Raw genomic sequence first — 20,000 nt, 5'->3', positions numbered from 1 at the left:
GAAGAAAACCTCCTATACATTTTTACTTTCCAATATTTTACCCTTACGTTTAACTGAAAAGAAAACTCAAAATGCAGAAAAATGGGAAGAAGAAATATGAAAAGAAAAGAATACCAAGAAAATATAGAAGAGATGCAGAAAGGTACAAAAAGAAAAGATAGAGAAGAAACATAAGAAAAAACACACAGATGATAAAACTAAACAAACAAAACCATGAAAATAAGGAAAAGACACCAACGAAAAAGGGAAACACTGAATAAACGTTTCCTTTTCACAAATTCAGAGAGAGAGAGAGAGAGAGAGAGAGAGAGAGAGAGAGAGAGAGAGAGAGAGAGAGAGAGAGAGAGAGAGAGAGAAATAGACAAGGAATGAGTGAGTGAGTGAGTGAGAGAGTGAGAGCCGTTGCGTCCCACCATCATGAGACTGACCTTGCTGGCAATAAGGACGCGGTACATCATTCATGGCCACATCTGTCTTGCCAAAACAATACGCAAACCCACAAGTATTATCATCATACTCGTCCCTCGAACCCACGGCGGGGGGCCACGAGGAGGAGGAGGAGGAGGAGGAGGAGGAGGAGGAGGAGGAGGAGGAGGAGGAGGAGGAGGAGGAGGTGCAGAGTAAGGAGGAGGAAGTCGGAGGTGACAAAAAAAGTAGCTCCAGTGGCCAGAATTATTGGAGGGACATGTGATGCTGTGGATCTATCTTGGAAATTAGGCGATTTTGGTGATATGGCGCCTGAATATGCGATGAGGCGTGGCTGCGGACCTCCCACTGCTGCTCGACGCTTGCTACAACCTCCTCGCTTTACATAACGCTTCCTGCATGTGTGTACGCGAAATGCTTCTAACACACCAGTCCAGCCAGGAATCCACGCTCTGGTGACTCGCGCAGTGCTGGACAGTGTGGAGCCTTCATCAAATCACGTCCTGTTAGTCAGACTATAACAAATATGGATGTAATTGCAGCGCATCAGGAATAAGTTGATTTTAATTCCTCAAGAGGCTGAAAAAAAAAAAAAATTATCACCCTCAACTCATTAAAATCCAGCAGTGATATTTGAAATAAATATTAAACTGTAACTGCATTAAACTGGACGGATTAAAACTCATAAAGCGAGACCACTGCATGACTTTTTTCTCTCTCTTTTTGATAATTCTGTAAGCTTTTTTTTTCTTTTTGTGTGAGGTGAAGGCGGATGAAGAATTGCATGCGTGTCTGCGGGGGCGGCGCCGGGGAGACCAAGACTTAAGATACAAAAAGCTACACAAGTTCTGTCTTGGAGGATGCGAGGGGTTGGTATTCAGGTTAAAGGGAGGGAGAGGTGTAGGGGGAAAGGTGAAGAAGAGAGACAGGTGTAAAGGGACAGGTGTAGAAGGACAGGTGTAGAGAGACAGGTGAAGAGGAACGGGTGAAGATGGACAGGTGTAAAGGGACAGGAGTAGAGGGACGCGAACCATGGACCAAGATGCACAGGAGAGTACCATAGAACATTGCCAGAAATCCATCTTCGTTTCACCATCACATCTCTAGCAATGAAAAAGAAAAAAACAATAAAAACAATACCCAGAACACACACACACACACACACACACACACACACACACACACACACACACACACACACACACACACAAGTGATAGCAATAAAATGAAATAGAAAGAAGGGAAGTAATCTCAGGGTAATGTTTCAAAATGATATACCGGAGAGGTGAAGATAGAAATGGGTCAGTGTCCCTCTCCCTCTCTCCCTCTGTCACACATCCGTCGCCGGGGAGATAAGATGACACGCTGACACTTAGACGAGATGAGATACAGAGGAAATCTTGCTCCTCATTTATGATAACGAGTGTCCAGGAATAATTGGAGGCAAACACGAATAAGAATAAATTTCCTTTAGGCGATAAATAACGCTAGAGAGAGAGAGAGAGAGAGAGAGAGAGAGAGAGAGAGAGAGAGAGAGAGAGAGAGAGAGAGAGAGAGAGAGAGAGAGGTGAAGGAGGACGAACCGAAGCACAGAGAAAAAGTGTGGAAGGAAAAAAAAAAAGAGATGATTTGAGGAAACAAAGAGAAGATTCCAATGAATAAATAAACAAATGGAGGAAATGGAACAAAAACCGAGAATTAAAAAGACAAGAGAAATTTGCAGGAGGGGTGAATCAGGAGAGAGAGAGAGAGAGAGAGAGAGAGAGAGAGAGAGAGAGAGAGAGAGAGAGAGAGAGAGAGAGAGAGAGAGAGAGAGAGAGAGAGAGAGAGAGAGAGAGAGAGAGAGAGAGAGAGAGAGAGAGGATGGAGGGAGGGGAGGAGAATAGCAGCAGGAGCGGCGGCGGCGGCGGTGGAGGTGGAGGCATGACGGGCGGGTCGGAAAGGTGGGACAGAGGGCGGCAGTGGTGCTCTGGCGGTCGGCGGGGAAGGTTATGCGCGTGGTCCGGCCGTTGCTGACCACGCCTGGTGTTTGGAAAGTGCCGGCTGCTGCAGTGCGCGGAGGGTCGGCGTGGTGTGTGGGGATGGTTCGTGGGTAGGTGAGGCGAGGTGCGGCCCAGGTGAGGCGCCGGGCACTGTGGGTTACCTGGCAGACGTCTCATTAAACCCCGAAAAACGTGCGCGATGACTGTGTTTTTTTTGTATTCACTGCCGATAGATGAAGAGTGGTCGGCGGGGAGGACAACGCAAGACGGAGCGGGGCGTCATGTGTGGAGTTCAATTTTTCCAAGTGTTTGTGTGTGAGTCCGTGAGTCTTCCAGCGTGACAGTGACGTGTGTTGAAGCGCCGTGTCAAACTGTATCGCCTTTCGTGTGTGTGTGTGTGTGTGTGTGTGTGTGTGTGTGTGTGTGTGTGTGTGTGTGTGTGTGTGTGTGTGTAAGGGAAGCTGCTACGGATATTGACTGACAGAGTGTTTGCAGTGCGGATGCGGGTGTCGATCGGGTGACGTGCGGACTGACTGTGCCTGGGTGTGTCTTGCGGGTGTTGTGTGGAAGACTGTGGCACTGAAGGGGAAAAAGAAAAGACTCCTTACAAAATGTCATGTCTGAGTGAACGAAGGAAAATTGAAAAGTGTAGCAATGATGAAAATTATCTAAGCTTAAAAATACTACACTGAAATATTGTATAACTGAAAGAAAACCATACTTATTTAATATTATCTTAAAAAAAAAAATCTCGTAATGGAAAATATAAACACGTAAATACCATCTTGAAAATAAATATAAAGCAGAGGAAAAACTTTTGGGTTTTCACGAAAGTAACAAAACAAACTTGAATATTGTTGAACTAAAACTTGAAAAAAAAAAATCATCATAATAACAATAAAAAAAATAGCAACGAAGCAAAAAAAGAGAGAAAAAAAGTGAAATCTTACGAAAATACACAAACTTTATCCCAAACACAATTTCGATTAAAAGAAGGAACACACACACACACACACACACACACACACACACACACACACACACACACACACACACACACACACACACACACACAAAGTAAAAACTACAGAAAAACACAAACCATCTGATCAAAATACCACGTTTTCGATTAAGGGGAGGAAACTTTTCAGAGACAAATATCCGTTTTGCGGCGTCATGGGACAGGTAAAGCGGGCGCACCTGTCAAGCTCACCTGTCCATCTCACCTGTTAATAAAGAGTCAAAGGGTTATCAAAAAGGACACGAGGAAGAAAGAGGAAAAAATGACATCACGTAGCAAATTTAGTTCTTTCTCATCTCCATTACCATTCTCTCTCTCTCTCTCTCTCTCTCTCTCTCTCTCTCTCTCTCTCCAGGGCATTTAATTTCGGTTACTGGCAAAAACATGGAAATTTATCACGAAAAATATATAAAACAGCACGCCAAGACTGTGTTTGTATTGGCAATTGTGTGTATTTCGGGGCATTGTTAATATACACGGTTTATCTTCCCTTATTGATCCTCATTCTCTATTATTATTTCCTATTTATATTTCCTCGCTGTTTCATTTGAATTAGTTTAGCGTTTAATGAGGCTAATAATTTGCATATTCATACCTTTGATCACCGGAGTCATTTATCTACCGTAATTCTCTCTCTCTCTCTCTCTCTCTCTCTCTCTCTCTCTCTCTCTCTCTCGTTCCAAGTCAATTATTCACATCATTGAAGAAAACCATCACAATTTTGAAGACGATGACGACGAAGATGGAATAAGAAAGTCAACAATGTGAGGAAAAAGTGATGATAATAGCAATGATGGAGGAATGTTTGTTGATGTAACGTCGTGAAAGAAATGTGACAGGAAATTAAAGTTAGTCTCTCTCTCTCTCTCTCTCTCTCTCTCTGTCGGGTCTTCAAGAGTGACGAAAGGAAGGTCGGCTAGATGGGTACGAGAGGACACGAAGACGGTTGGTTTGATTATGCAATGCTAGGTGTGTGTGTGTGTGTGTGTGTGTGTGTGTGTGTGTGTGTGTGTGTGTGTGTGTGTGTGTGTGTGTGTGTGTGTGTGTAAGTGTTTATGGCGCAACGCTAATATTCTTTTAACCTCTCGAGAAGGACAGAAACACATGCGCACTTACATGAGTAAACAAACACACATACACACAAACACACTCAGTACTACATAAAACAACAACAACAAGAACAACAATAAAACTCCTGACGGCGACGCTGAAGAGACGATATGCACACCTTCAGAAATCACGTGACATGAAAGCGTGACAGAGACCAGATAGAGGAGGAGGAAGAGGAGGAGGCGTAAGAGGAGGAGGAGGAGGAAAAGAAGATAGTTAATGTGTTGTTATTCTCTTCCTCCTAGTCCTCTTCTACGAGTATATCCTCCTCCTCCTCCTCCTCCTCATTCACCTTCTCCTCTTCTTCCTCCCTGGGAACGAGTAACCGTGTGGGTGCTCTGAAGGGACACACCGCCGCCCATCCTACACCTTCGCCAAGACAAAGAACGGGATAATTATCTCTGCAAAAACTGCCTAAAGATTGCCAAAGAATTACCGGGAATTTCTTGACAAAAACCCTTAATTTGCCTTCCGCGTCCTCTCTCTGCGCTCTGAACGGCCGTATATGTGTGTGTAAATGTTCTGAGGGTGTCCTGTGGCTTCCTCCTCCTCCTCCTCCTCCTCCTCTTCTTCTTCTTCTTCTTCTTCTTCTTCTTCTTCTTCTTCTTTTTCTTCTTCTTCTGCTCCTTGTCCTCCTCCTTGTCCTTCTTCTCCTTGTCCTCTTCCATCTTCTTTTCCTTCGGCTATTTACTACTGCTGTTTCTTCTTCAAGCTTCCTCGTATTGCAAGTTATGGTTTTGTTTTGTTTTTCGAATCTCCTCCTCCCTCCTCCTCCTCCTCCTCCTCCTCCTCCTACTTTGATGCTTATATTTCACATACTCTTCCTTTGCTTTTCTCCTTCTTTCTCTAACTTCTTTCTCATCTTCCTCCTCTTTCCTCTCTAACTTTTCGTTTCTTTTCATCTTCCCGCGCTTTTCCTCTTTTGCTTTATTTAGAATGCGAAAAAATGACGATGGGAATCACGGTTAATACGAGGACTGCTGACTACAGATAAGTTAAATACAAAAACAGATACTACAAATGATTATAAAGGGTAAAAATATCGACTGAGACAAATCTACAGGAACTTTGATGTGTCTAAAAAAATCAGAAAAGAAAACGGAGACACGGGGAGTCGAATTAATGTGCGTTCCGTGTATGAATAATTCAGAACTTGAGTGGAAAAGTGGAATATTATGGAAATGGAATGATAAAAAAAATGAATCGATAGTAATAAAACATTGTCAATAAACTAGAAGCATTTAATTTCTTATTGAGGAAAAATTAACTGAATGGCATAAAAGAAAAAGAGGTGAAACAAGAAAGGGCTTTTGTCAAACAGTGTGACGGAAGGAGGAACCGCTGGTGTCCAAAAATGTAATATGTGAAAGGAAGAGACAGGCGGCCGGAAAATTTGTACCCAGGTAAAAGTAAAGCCTGATTGTGCGTGCGACACACACACACACACACACACACACACACACACACACACACACACACACACACACACACACACACACACTACTACTGCTACTACTGCTGCTACTACTACTACTACTACTACTACTGCTGCTGCTACTATTACCGTTCATAGTCCTCTTTTTTGTCATTGTCCTACTACGTACTATTACTACCACCATCAACACTACCACCACCACCACCACCACCACCACCACTACTACTACTACTACTACTGTTTCTATCCCTCTTTTTCCTCAATGTCCTTCTACTACACACTACTACCACTACTTCTACTACTACCACAACCACCACCACTACTACCATCACAACCACCACTACTAATACACTAACATCCACATCTCCTTCTACTCACGAGCACCATCATTACTAAAAACGATGGAGGAAGACAGCATTATCATTCCCTCTGACGGTCCCCAAACGATAGCCAGTCCGTATAACCTTGGTCTTCCCAGTCGCTATAACCCCCATACAATCCAGGAAAGGGAGGCGGAGAGCGTTCAACTAATAACCAGGAAGTATGCTAACGACTTGTCCGCTCCTTAATGATGGCTTGGAATCTTAATCACTCGATGCTAACGTAATAACTAGACTCACAAGCTACACTACACGGAGAAGGATGAATATTAATAAAAGTTAGGGAAAGTTTCATATATCGGAGAAGGATGAGGATGAGGAGGAGGAGGAGGAGGAGGCCTATGTTCTGTATGCCTCAAGCTGGTTATACATAGATTTCACTAATCCACGTAGGCCTAAAATGAGCCTACCTAAACGCAGCCTACCGAAGGAGAGACGAAGAGAGAGAGAGAGAGAGAGAAAAATGCTGGAATGGATGTAAATGTTTTGTTCTTTTAGTTACAGATGGAGTTTCTTCTCTCTTCTTATTAAAAGGAATGCAGAATTTTACTTTTTCTCTCTAGAACTGAAATTAAAAATGAAAAAAAAAAAAAATAAAGGAGAGACAAAAATAAAATAAAACCAGTAAAAATAAAACATCAAAATGTAAAGCTTTCGTCCTAATAAAAATAAATCAAACGAAAAGAAGAAAAAAAATAGAAAAAGTGACAAAAAAAAAAAAATCAAATCTTATTAGCGACACGAAAAATAATAAGGGAAAAAAATAGCAAGGAGGAAAAGTAATCAGCGGAGAAACAGTAGTAATTGTTGTGGTAATTAAAAATATAATTGGAATGACAGGGGAGCGGTTACCAGTGACTGACGAGGACTACTTCACGACCACGAAGACGACCCACCACTGACAAAGACAGGAAACGACCCCACAGAGAGAGAGAGAGAGAGAGAGAGAGAGAGAGAGAGAGAGAGAGAGAGAGAGAGAGAGAGAGAGAGAGAGAGAGAGAGAGAGAGAGAGAGAGAGAGAGAGAGATATATATATATAGAAAGGTTAGAGAGAGAGAGAGAGAGAGAGAGAGAGAGAGAGAGAGAGAGAGAGAGAGAGAGAGAGAGAGAGAGAGAGAGAGAGAGAGAGAACATATATATATATACTACAAACAAATGCGTTATATAAAATGAAACGAAAGGGAAAAGAATGAAAAGAAAATGGAAAAGGCAGTAAAGAGGAATACGAGGAAGGAAAGGAAAGAAAACGAGAAAAATAAGACAAAATGAGAAAATGAGAAGATGGAAACAAGATGAACGTAGAAATTTGACAGGAAAGTTCGGAAAAAAAAGCAAAACAAAAAAAGTGAAAAAAAAGTCAGGAAAAAAAAAACTGTTAAACAAGGAACGAAACTGAATAAAAAAATGAAAAAAAAGAAAAATAAATAGCAAAAAAATATGAAAAAATGAAAAAAACGAATAAAAAAAGAAATGGAAGAAAAAAAGAGAATAGTAAGAATGAAAGAAGGTGATGATAGGAATAGAATGCGACCAATAGGTAGAAGAATGGGCAGGTCAGGGGAGGAAGGGGGGGGGGAGAAGGATGACACGAGGAGAGGAAGGAGAGGAAGGGGTGTGGCTGGGAGGGAGGGTAGAGGAAGGGGAGAGTAGGTAGGCAGGAATGCTGGGAATCTAAGCCCAGTCATTTACGTCAGAAGTTCGCCCTACGATTCTGTGTCTTAGAGAGAGAGAGAGAGAGAGAGAGAGAGAGAGAGAGAGAGAGAGAGAGAGAGAGAGAGAGAGAGAGAGAGAGAGAGAGAGAGAGAGAGAGAGATTCTGACAATATGCCGCGTTGAAATCTCTTACTAAAATTAATTATGTTTAGAAATAGTGATTACTTCTTATTAATGGGAAGAGAGAGAGAGAGAGAGAGAGAGAGAGAGAGAGAGAGAGAGAGAGAGAGAGAGAGAGAGAGAGAGAGAGAGAGAGAGAGAGAGAGAGAGAGAGAGAGAGAGAGAGAGAGAGCGAATAAACCTGAAATGTGTGTAAATGACAAAAACAACAACACAAAAATGAAATCGAAAAATTATCACAAAAACATAGAAATAAAAAAATGAAATAAAAAAAAACATCAAAGTTACGTCTAAAAAAACGAAGAAAAATAAAAAAAACACGATATCAAAATAAAGTTTCTGGAAAAATATGTGAAATTTTCCTCAATCTTCGTCTAACCAATCGTATTTTTCACCACCAGTCAGAGGAAACAGAGAAAATAGAGAGAAAATAGAAAGAAAACAATTAAAAGCAAGAAAATAAGGAATGAGAAAATAAGAAAATAAAAATCACCGCCAGTCACGATAAAAAGAAGGAAAAGAAAGAAAAGAAAAGAAAAGAAGGAAAAGAAAAAAAATAGAAAAGAAAAAGGAAATAAAAAAAAACACCACAAGTCACGAAATAGGAAAAGGGAAAAAAAATTTGAAAAGCCGGAAAATGAAATAGTAAAATACAACGCCAGTCACGATAAAGATAGGAAAAAAAGGAAATAGACTAGAAAAGAAGGAAACGAAAATTTGATAACACTACTAAACACGATAAAGAGAAGGACAACACTAGATAAAGAAGGAAAAGAAAATAGAAAAGCTCGCTGCCACTCACGATAAAGCTAGGAAAAGAAGAAAATAGTGAAAAACAAAGGAAAAGAGATTAAAAACACCGCTTGACACAATAAGAAGGAGAAAGAAGGAAATATATAAACAAAAGTGAGGAAAACGTGTATATGTGTATGGTATAGTGTGTATATACGTATGAATGTATAAAAAAAAAGATGATAGATAAAAAAACAAAACAATAACGAAAAAACACAACACTTACCTCACCTAAACAAGTTCCTACAATCGCTCAAAACGTGATCCGAACGTGTCAGAAACTACAAAAAAGAGAAAAAATGAAATAAGAAATACCTTGACCTCCGCGCAAGACATCGTGAGTGAACTGACCCATAAATGAAGCTTCCAATAAGGTCAGGGAGAGGTGGCTGACCTCACTTGACCCTCGTGAAGATGGAGCTGCTTGACCTGAGGAAGAAGAAGATCAGCGGGGTCGCCAAGGGTCACAGCGCTAAGGTAAGACTCAGGTCACGCCGGGAGGAGGAGGAGGAAGAGGAGGAGGAGGAGGAGGAGGAGGATTAAAATAAGGAGCTAACAGACAGGGGTAAACCTAGGAAGAGAGATGGAGGAGGAAGGTTTAAGAACGGGTGAAAAGTAAACGAAGAAGAGTTGGAGGAGGAGGAGGAGGAGGAGGAGGAGGAGGAGGAGGAGGAGGAGGAGGAGGAGGAGGAGGAGGAGGAGGAGGAGGAGGAGGAGGAGAGGAGAAGAGGGAAGAGAAGAAGAAAAAAGAAAAAACACTAGCAAGCAGGAAGAGGAGGAGGAGAAGGAGGAGGAAGAGAAGAAATAGGACGAGGAACAGAATACAAAATACGAGAGAGAGAGAGAGAGAGAGAGAGAGAGAGAGAGAGAGAGAGAGAGAGAGAGAGAGAGAGAGAGAGAGAGAGAGAGAGAGAGAGAGAGAGAGAGAGAGAGAGAGAGAGAGAAAATATGAGGAACAAACCCCGCGCCCCCAAAAAAAAAAAAAAAAAACAGAAAAGAAAAAGACCAAATAGCACCACGCCGAATGGTCTTAACGAGGCACTTTGCGGTAACTACATGAACTAGTATATTGTATCTAATGAACGACCGAGGAAGCAACAGGGCGAGGCGAGGCTCAACCTGAAAATTACACTATTAAGGTGGCGAGAAAATGAGAAACTTCTTACCAGTCTTTCTTATTTATCATCCAGTAATATTTAGATGAGAAGGACGCGCAGGAGGAGAAGGAGGAGGAAGAGGACGAGAAGGAGAAAAATGTGTAGGGCAAACAGAAGGTGAAGCAACAATACACCTGTTGGTTCTCACGAAACTGCCGGTGATAAACTACGCTTATCTAATCTAAAGTAAGACAAGTGGAGGGAAATAAATAAGAGAGAGGGTCATAGGGAAAAAAGAGAGTAAGGAGAAGGAAAAAAGGGGTGAGAGAAGGAATGTGGAGGAAGAAAAATACAAGAGGCGAGAGGGAGATAGTGTGAAGGTGATAAAAGTGATACATTTCAATAAGTGGCTTCAGTAATTAGATATATGATCATTAGAATCCTTTTATTTACCTTTGTCTTCCAATGTAGACGATCGCATTCTGTATATTTCCATTCTGATCGTCTTTCTGAACTCTACAAAGTTTCAATCAAGAAAAAAAGGGAAATAAGAACACCTATACTCTTATCTTACCTGTCCTCCAACTTTTCCTCCTCCTCCTCCTCCTCCACCTCCTCCTTCTCCTCCTCCTCCTCCTCCTCCATCCTTCTCTATGAATCTTTATCTCCGCCTCCCGTGTTGACATTATTCCGTCTCCTGTCTTCACAAATTTACTCCCATTAACTCGCAGTCAAGTCAGGACACAATATTAACAAGGCAGGTAACTTATTCATCCTTCGTATTAGTTACAGGTGGTTTGTATTCGCTTCTACAGTAAGATTTATCATCACATTTCTTTATCTATTTTTGTTTATTTTCGTTTCTATTCCTGTATTTTTTTTCACGGTTTTTGAGATTTTTTTTTCATTTTACCCTTTTTCTTTCATTTTGTATGTGTTTTTCATTTTTTTCCATTTTTTTCGATTTTAATTCCATATCTATATCTTTCCGTGGTTTCGTCTGTTTATTATGAGAACATAGCACAAAAATCGTCTAAAAACTTATCATTTGTCCCAGACGTTTGGGTAACTCTTAGTTGAGGAGCTTAAGGGAACTGGCAAATCAAGTGAGCCTTTTTCTTTTTATTATAATTTTTGTAGCCCTTGGGCGGCTTCTCACCTTGTATATAAAAAGAAATCCGATAATAAAGCGTGTAGCAGTGAAAGTGTTACGGAAAGCTGTGTCAAATGGTAATGAAAGACTAACATGTTATATCTGCGAGCGTCCTCAGCGAGTGTGGTGCTAATGTAATGATATCAAGTGTATCTCGTGCATCTCTCTCTTCTCCTGGTCACTTTTCCCTAATGCTCTCATGGCGCAGGGTATCCGTGGCCAAGGGATCTCCCCCAGCGAGGCTTTTTCCTCAATAAATCCACAACTTAACACCCTCGTTCATCTAGAATTACCGGGGCAGGAAAGATGGAGGCAAGTCAGTGTGTGTGTGTGTGTGTGTGTGTGTGTGTGTGTGTGTGTGTGTGTGTGTGTGTGTGTGTGTGTGTGTGTGTGTGTGTGTGTGTGTGTGTGTGTGTGTGTGTGTGTGTGTGTGTGTGTGTGTGTGTGTGTGGGGAGTGTCTTTGAACGCGACATTCTGGTCTGGATATGCAAATTTACCGCATCAAATTTCCCGGCGCAAGTCCACTGTCCTTCATTTTTCGGGTCCCTCCTCACAGGCGTTCAGTGGCGGGCGGTGCAAATAACCCCATTTTTCCGAGGCCGTGAATTGTCTTAGCCCAATCGAGTCTTTGGCCGGGAGGGGACGCCGGGAAGGGAACGCATCACTAAACCCGCGTCCAGAGCCTTTCAAAGAGGGACGCTGCTTTCAAGTGACGTTCTTTGTTACCTCCGCTCAGGCATAATGTTGGAGAACCATTAAATTACATCGTTTAAGGGACCATCTGACGCCGCTTGCCTCTTAAGGATCACTCACTTATTAAGATGCAGGGGGGAAGAGTCAATTCACGCTTTTTTCCGCCGCCTGCGCTTCTAGCTTCGTCAGGAGAGTCATCCACCCAGCGAGGCAGGACACAAGCACCTCCAGGACCGCGCCAACACTCTGCAGGAGCTTGGGTACAAAGGAGGGACGCGGATGGGAGATAACCTATTCAGTGCTATGACGCGTTTCCCTATTCATTCTGCTTACTATTTGGTGATATTATAGTTTCGATAACTTGTGTGGGAATCAAAATAGTGAAGATTCTGGGTATTAATCTTCTGACTTCCGTAGACCCTTCCTAATGTAAATAAAATAGTCTAACCGTACCCAAATTCATGGTAAAAATGCGTCCCAGTACTGAAGAGGTTAAGGAGTGTTTCAGGCAAACTCTCACTCATATAGTCGTTTCTTGTTAGCTTCCTGGGTCGTGTATGTGATATTTGCCCGATCACACGGTAAAGGAATAGAAAATAGGTGGTTGGTTTTGCCTTTTCCAGGGGATGTAAAGGTCGAAAAGGCTGCAGTAGAAAGAAGTGATGCCTCGAAAAAGATGTAAGGGAGCTTGGCAAATAAAGAATAGGGAAGAGGATGTTAGCTTTGTGTTTTCCAGGCGACATAATTCAAGAGACTGTATAAGAAAAGAAAAAAAGCCTATAGAAAGATATACGAGAAATAAAGGACGAAATAAAGAATAAGCGGTTTGTTTATTTATTTCTAGCAACAAAATTATCTCTAAAGAAGCCTGAAAGAAGTTAGAGAAATGGTTAAATTAGACTGTTTATTTACGAAAACAAGTTAAATTGTATTATTTATGTTAAGATGTCTGTATGGGCGCATAAGCGGTTTGTTTATTCCAGGCAATGATTTAAGATAGTCTAGCAACAAAATTTTCTCTAAAGAAGCCTGAAAGAAGTTACAGAAATAGTTAAATTAGACAGTTTATTTATGAAAGCAGGTGGAGTTGTATTATTTATGTTATAGTGTCTCTATGGGCGCTTATTTGTTTTTTTCCAGGCAATATGATTTAAGAGACTCTAGAAACAAAATTATCAGTAAAAAAAGCCTGAAAGAAGGTAGAGAAATGGTTAAATTAGACAGTTTATTTATGAAAGCAAGTGGAGTTGTATTATTTATGTTATGGTGTCTCCATGGGCACATTATCACAGCAGGTGTTTCTCGCAGGTGATTTGGCGGATTAATTAAGATGACAGGTATTAGATGTGTAGGTTGCCATTGGTGACTTAGTTCTTAGTGTTTTCATGGGTGTTATGGGATTATTACCTATCACAGGTGTCAGAATACAGGTCTTTGCAGATAATTGAGGTATATGACACGTATCCCAAGGTGTAAGTTGTCATTAGGTGTCAGTTACTAGTCATTAATTTCAAGATTGTTACCCTCTCGTGTTTGTCCTGCGTTGGTTATCATTACCTAAGTGGCGTTCTTAAAGCACTTATCCTCTCCTGTTTATATTTTAGTACCTATTATGATCCGTTATTAAGTTCTCTCTTGTTTATCCTTTTTTAATTATCAAATGGCGTTCCGAAAGCAGTTATCCGTTTCTGTTTATCCTGTAGCACTACTAGTTACTATATGGCGTACCTAAGTCAGTTGTCCGCTTCTGTTTTTATCTTGTGTTAGTTATTATCATTAAGTTATCAAGCGTTATTTGTTTATCCAGCTGTTTGTTATTAGGTGAGTATTGTTAGTGGCTATACGGCGTACTTAAGTCAGTTATCCGCTTCTGTTCATCTTGTATCAGAGAGAGAGAGAGAGAGAGAGAGAGAGAGAGAGAGAGAGAGAGAGAGAGAGAGAGAGAGAGAGAGAGAGAGAGAGAGAGAGAGAGATGACTTATTTACCATCCCTTCTAACTAACTACATTTCTTTTAACCTGTCTGGGAACCGGCATCTCAGTGGGTCTTTTATTTTTCTTTCAATCACAGTTTTTGTTGCCCTTGCCCGGGTTTCCATCTTACATAGAAAGAAAAAGTATTGCATTCCTCAAACTTGTCTAATTATTTTCTTCTTCCTTATTATCCCTTTCCTTCTTTTATTCTCCTCCGCCTCCTATTCCTCCTCCTCCTCCTCCTTCTTCTTCATCATCTTCTTCTTCTTCTTCTCCTCCTCCTCCTCCTCCTCCTCCTCCTCCTCCTCCTCCTCCTCCTCCTCCTCCTCCTCCTCCTCCTCCTTTAAGGTTGGTGTCCATTACTGTTTACCTCGCTATTTTTTTTATATTTTTTACTGCGTCAGTATTGTTAGTTATCAAATGATGTCTTTAAGGTGGTTATCAGGTGATGTCTTTAAGCTAACTATCCTTTCCTGTTTATCCAGCCCTTGTTTTTATGCAAGAGGGGGAAGCCGGCGAAGGGCAACAAAAATGATAAAAAAAAAAGGCCCACTTGATTGCCAGTTCCCTTAAAATTCAAATAGACTTAGCCAAAAGTCTGGGACAAATGTCTAGTTACGCCGTTGTTTATCATAAGGTGAGGTTCTTAAGGTAGTCATCCCCTTCATTTTATCCATTAGTTACCGACAGTTGTCATTTTGGTGGCGTTCTTGAGGCTTTTATCCCCTCCAGTTTATACATTAGTTACCCTTTAGTTGTATAATGGCGTACTCAAGGCAGTTATTCTCTCCAGCTCCCCGAGGCCGCTATCAGGTACCTTATTTTCACTGCCAGTTATTCCAAGTGTACAAAATCATTATGGGCGTGCAGAATCAGATGGGACGGGCGCGCGGTCATTAAGATATATCAGCCACACAAGTTATTCAATGGGCGGAGCTATCGGTACACGAGTTATCCTAATTGCCTGTTATCATCAACGGTGGTTACGATTGCAAGTTATCACGAGTGCTCACTATATCATGAATGAGAGTGACAGCAGCTGGAGTGGTAATGGTGAAGAGTAAAGACTTGAATTAGTTATCAGTTACCTAGGAAGTTATCATGACCACGTGTTTAGATAAGGACGAGTTATTATCATTGCTGGGTTTAAAGAGTGAGTTTTTGAGAGTGAATCAATGGTTATGTGTGAGTAATGGTGGGAATTTTTTGTTTATAAGTGTGCTTTTAACTCTTTCAGTACTGGGACGCATTTTGTACCATTAGTTTTTTTTTTGGATATGATTAGACGATTTTATTTATATTAGAAAGGGTCTATGGAGGTCAGAAGATTAATGGCCACAGTCTTCACTATTTTAATCCCACATAAGTTTCTGAAGTTGCATAAAATCAAAAGATAGTAAGAAGATTGAATATGGAAACGCGTCATGGTACTGAAGAGATTAAAGGGAACATTATATTGGTGGTAAAAGTAGCATAAAAACCTAAAAAAAATGGGAGTTTGAATAAAAAAAGGATAGGAAAAGATAAATAAAAAAATACCGAAAAAAAGCTTAATAATGATAGAAAATAAAAATAAATGAGAAAGAGAGCATAATATGAATAAAAACACCTTTCCTAACACCATCACCACCACCACCACCACCATCACCACCATAGCATTCGCATCCACAAATCTCCGAGTCCTTAAAACACAGAACAATTTCAGCACGAAGGTATGCGACCTCAAAACTGGTATGTGTCTTGAGCTGTCAGTAGAGTTTGTGGTCACTCGCTCAGCCTCGCCGCCCAGGGCACAGCGGGGCGGGAGGGGAGGGAGGAATGGACGGGAAGGGAGGAAAGGGATGGAGAGACGGGAAGGGAAGGGAGGGAGAGAACAGAATGACAGGATGAAGGTATGAAGGGGTGAGAGAGAGAGAGAGAGAGAGAGAGAGAGAGAGAGAGAGAGAGAGAGAGAGAGAGAGAGAGAGAGAGAGAGAGAGAGAGAGAGAGAGAGAGAGAGAGAGAGAGAGAGAGAGAGAGAGAGAGAGAGAGAGAGAGATCCTTCACCGGCCCAGCACATCCTTCTCAGACATAATTTTAAAGAGTTTCATCACAAGAATTTCCTTTTCGGTGCCTGAGCCTTTAAATTATCTGAGGCGGCAGTTGTCGTGGAGTAGGGGAGGGAGGGAGGATGAGGAGGAGCCATTTGAGGGGTTGAAGGCAGTGCTGGGTGTTTGTGGGCTCGAGGGAGGGGCGAGGGAGGGGCGAAGGAGGAAAGGAGAGATGGAGGACACTAGACAGAGAAAGAATATAGAAGTTAAACAAATAATCTTAACTCATTCAAAACTGTGACGCTTTTTTATCTTGATTTTTGGTTGTGATTAGACGATTTTATTTGCATTAGGGAGGCTCTATGGAGGTCAGAAGATTAATGGCCCACTTCACTATTCTAATCCCCCGACGTCATTTTCTGAAGCTGTATAGAATCGCCAAATAGTAACCAGAAAGAATATGAAAACGCGTCATGGTAGCGAAGGGGTTAAGAGAGTCGTAAGGGATTTGTATATGTGATGGTTATAAATCTCCACGCCATATTGCCATCACTATCATCACTGTTACCGCCATCACCTTCATCGCTCACACAAAAACAGTTCCAAGAAAAGGCGACTTGTAAGAATGGGAAACTGACTCAAGCTAACAATTGACTTTATACTTTTACTTATATTTCTGATTTATTTGCTTTCTTCGGGGAAATCTCATACACACCTTAGTTCTCCTCCTACTGCTCCTCCTCCTCCAGCACCTCACGTTACCCTTTCCCTCAAGCCCCAGTGTGTCCTGTCCTTTATAACATCCTCTTCTCTGTGATTGCAAACATGACTACACAAATTCTGTTCGGTGTGTTTCCCCCCCCCACCCCAATATATTATTTTTACTTTTTTCTCTGTGCCTCTCAAATGTCAGTCTTTTATCCTGTTTCCTTCATCTCCTCCTCACCTTTTGAAGTTTCGCTTACCTTGAGTTTTTTTTTTAATATTCATCTTTTTATCTCTTTTACTTATTATTATTATTATTATTATTATTATTATTATTATTATCATCATTCTTCTTATTATTATCATTATTGTTATGTGTTTTCTATTATATTCTTTGTCTTCTAGTTTATCTTCTAACATCTTTTCCTTCATTATTATTTTCACCTCCCTCTGCCGCCTTTTACTATCCTTGTCCTCCTATTCGCCTACTAACATCTCTCTCCTTCGTTATCTCACTCCCTTTCAACATTCTTTACTATTCTTCGTTTCACTCACCTCAAAATACTCCACATTCACTCTTTTACTCTCAGATCCTCATTTAAGTTGTCCTGTTATTCATCTCATAACATCCCCACTTGTTATTTCACTCATGCACCGTCCCTTGTATAATTCATCCTTTCGTTCATCTCAAAATATTTCACATTCACTCTTTTACTCTGATCTTCACTACATTTGTCTCTATTTGTTAATTTACACCCATGCACCATTCCTTATATCATCGTTTTATTCATCTCAAATTACTCTGCATTCGCTCTTTTACTCTAATTTTAACTATATTTGTCCCTAGTTGTTATTTCACACCCATGCACCATCCCTGACAAATGCCCTTCCTTCACACAGTTGGAGGTTGATGGAGAGGGTGAGGGCGGCGGGTCGAAAGCGCTCTTCCTCGAGAAAGTCCGACAGAGCAACGCGGCTTGTCAATCAGGGGACTTCGAAACGGCAGTGGCCCTTTACACCGAAGCCATCGCCCTCGACCCACACAATCACATCCTCTACTCCAACCGCTCCGCCGCCCACATCAAGCTCGCTAAGTTCGCCCACGCTCTTCAGGATGCCACCAAAGCACGTGAACTCAACCCCAAATGGCCAAAGGTGAGTGTGAAATCCGCCTTGTGTTTCTGGGACTGTGTTGTGATTAGCTTTCTTCTTCCTTGGTCTCCTCTGTGCGATGTTTTCAGAGGACTCGTGTATAATTGATCAGGTTCTCCATTTTTCATCTCTCTCTCTCTCTCTCTTTCTTTTTCTTTTGTTTTTATTAGTTGTATGATATATTCTGGCTCCCTTTGTTGTCCAGTTAGGGTCGTTTTCCCTTACTTTTTTTCCTCTGACAATGTAGAATTCTTGTTACTCATTGTCTAGGATCATGGAAATTGCTTTGAAAATCCTGATGACGTTTTCTATAGCTTGTTAAGGCCCATATTCTGAAAGCTTTGCTCTCTCACCATCATTGTTTTCCAAAGGTTCTAGTTGAAGATTTCGTGTTTGCAAGGGTATTTTTATAGTTCTAGTGACGGATTGGCGAGAGTGGCAAGTAAATTAAAAGGGAAAACTGTCTTGAGAACCTGGGTAGTCGTCTCTGGTCTTGGAAAATTGTCGTGGTGAGAGAGCAAGGCATTTCTGAAGACCAAACACCGAAGAGAACATCGTCACTTTTTTTTTCTCACTGACGATGGAGAACGCTTGTCAAACTATCACTAGACACGAAAAATTTCCTTTGAGAATCGCAATAATTTTCACTCCTTTTTAAAACTAACTGATATAAACCCTCGAGGTGCTTAAAAAATGCTTACGTTTATTTTTCCCTCACTAATGATGCAGAATTCTCGTTAGACTATCGTTACAATCATCAAACTCTTGTGTTGCTCTGCCGGTGGAGTCCCTAAGGCAAGTATCCTCTTCTCTTTCTCCCAGAAGGTATTATGTGATGGTTTTCAGTCCATCTCATTTCAGAAAAACAAAAAGGAATGTTATTATTGACTGAAACGAGAGAAATGTAGAATTGAAAGAACAAGCAATTATGATCAAAGATGGAAGAGACGAGTAAATATATTTCAAGAGGGAGGTTTCAAGACATCTGTTCCTTTATTTCGGCTAACCGTTTGACCTGCAAGAGAACTGGCAAATAAGTGGGTCTTTTTATAGATTGTTGTTTTTTTCGTTGCTCTTGGCCAGTTTCCTCTCTTACATAAGAAAAAGACGAGACAAGACCAAAGATAGAGAGAGAGAATAGAAGAATGAAAGATAATGAAAAAGAGATTATCATATATTTCCAACCTCTCTCCCTCTCTCTCTCTCTCTGGTACTCTGTTTGTCTATTATTACACAACGATGCCACTTGAAATCCGGGGAGGGTGGTGAGTGCGTGACGTGGCACCTGCAGAAGAGATCTTGGGTGTCAGCGGGAGGAGGAGGAAAGCAATATTAACTGCAGCACCTTGAGAAATTGGCGTCGTTAGGCCATCACCGAGTCTTGAGGCGTCGAGGAGCACAGAGAGGAGAAACAACGTGGTCTGAGAATTGTTGGAGTGATGAGGGAAGTAGATGAGAGTCGTGGAGGGTGAAGGAGAGTAGTAGTGTAGTGGAGGGTAGCAGGAGTAGTAGGAGGGTAGTAGTGGAATAGTGGAGGAGTGATACGGGAAGCGAAGGGTAGCAGTGGAGAACTGGAGTAATGGAGAGTAGCAGGAGAGTAGTGGAGGAGTGGTGAGGGAGAGTAGTGGAGTAGTGGAGGGTTGTAGGAGTGTAGTGGAGTGATGAAGGAGTGATGAAGGAAGCAGATGAGAATACTGGAGGTAAGAGAATGAAGTAGTGGAGTTATGAAGGAAGGAAATAATGATGGAGACAGAAAGGAGTGATGAAAGAAGCACAAGGAGACAGATAATGGTAGTGATGGAGATAGATGGAGGTAGTGATGCAAGTGGTGACGGAGTGATGAAGGGAAAAGAGACAGCAGGAAGTGATGGAGTGATAAAGAAGTACTGAAGGAAGCAGAATGAGGAAAAAATGGAGCAATTCAAGACAAATAAGCGTGTTGAACGTTTACTAGAGGACCGAAATATCTGATTAACTCACTAACTTCATTTCTAGATTGACTGAAATGCTAAAAATTCTCAAAATGACGCTGGAAATACAAATAAGAAATGACTGACTTCAACACGCGACTGATTAGAGAGCTGACAATCCTGGGACACGCGACTTTCACACTGCGCCTACCCATTCACTTCCCCCATTCTCTTTCCCCTGTCCCGAATAGTCTTCCCACGGGGTGTTGATGCCTCCCCTCCGCCAGAACCTGAAGAAACCAGACCCAC

General features: G+C 41.5%; 1 protein-coding gene and 1 long non-coding RNA gene across 2 annotated transcripts in view; both read left to right on the top strand.

The window, feature by feature from the left end:
• Positions 1-2,524: 2,524 nt before the first annotated feature.
• LOC123512474 lies at positions 2,525-6,033 on the top strand. Its single transcript, XR_006677112.1, has 2 exons — positions 2,525-2,859; positions 4,399-6,033. It is a non-coding gene; the product is annotated as an uncharacterized LOC123512474 (long non-coding RNA).
• Positions 6,034-8,446: 2,413 nt separating this feature from the next.
• Positions 8,447-20,000, top strand: part of LOC123512472 (tetratricopeptide repeat protein 28-like) — a 170,790-nt gene continuing 159,236 nt past the window's right edge. Inside the window, 2 exon segments of the mRNA XM_045268942.1 lie at positions 8,447-9,455; positions 17,530-17,784. Coding sequence (XP_045124877.1) covers positions 9,393-9,455; positions 17,530-17,784 — 318 coding nt within the window. The 5' untranslated portion in view covers positions 8,447-9,392.

The sequence above is a fragment of the Portunus trituberculatus genome, chromosome 33 (genome assembly GCF_017591435.1).
Source record: "Portunus trituberculatus isolate SZX2019 chromosome 33, ASM1759143v1, whole genome shotgun sequence".
In the NCBI taxonomy this organism is placed as follows: domain Eukaryota; kingdom Metazoa; phylum Arthropoda; class Malacostraca; order Decapoda; family Portunidae; genus Portunus; species Portunus trituberculatus.
This window is presented reverse-complemented; position numbering and strand designations above follow the sequence as displayed.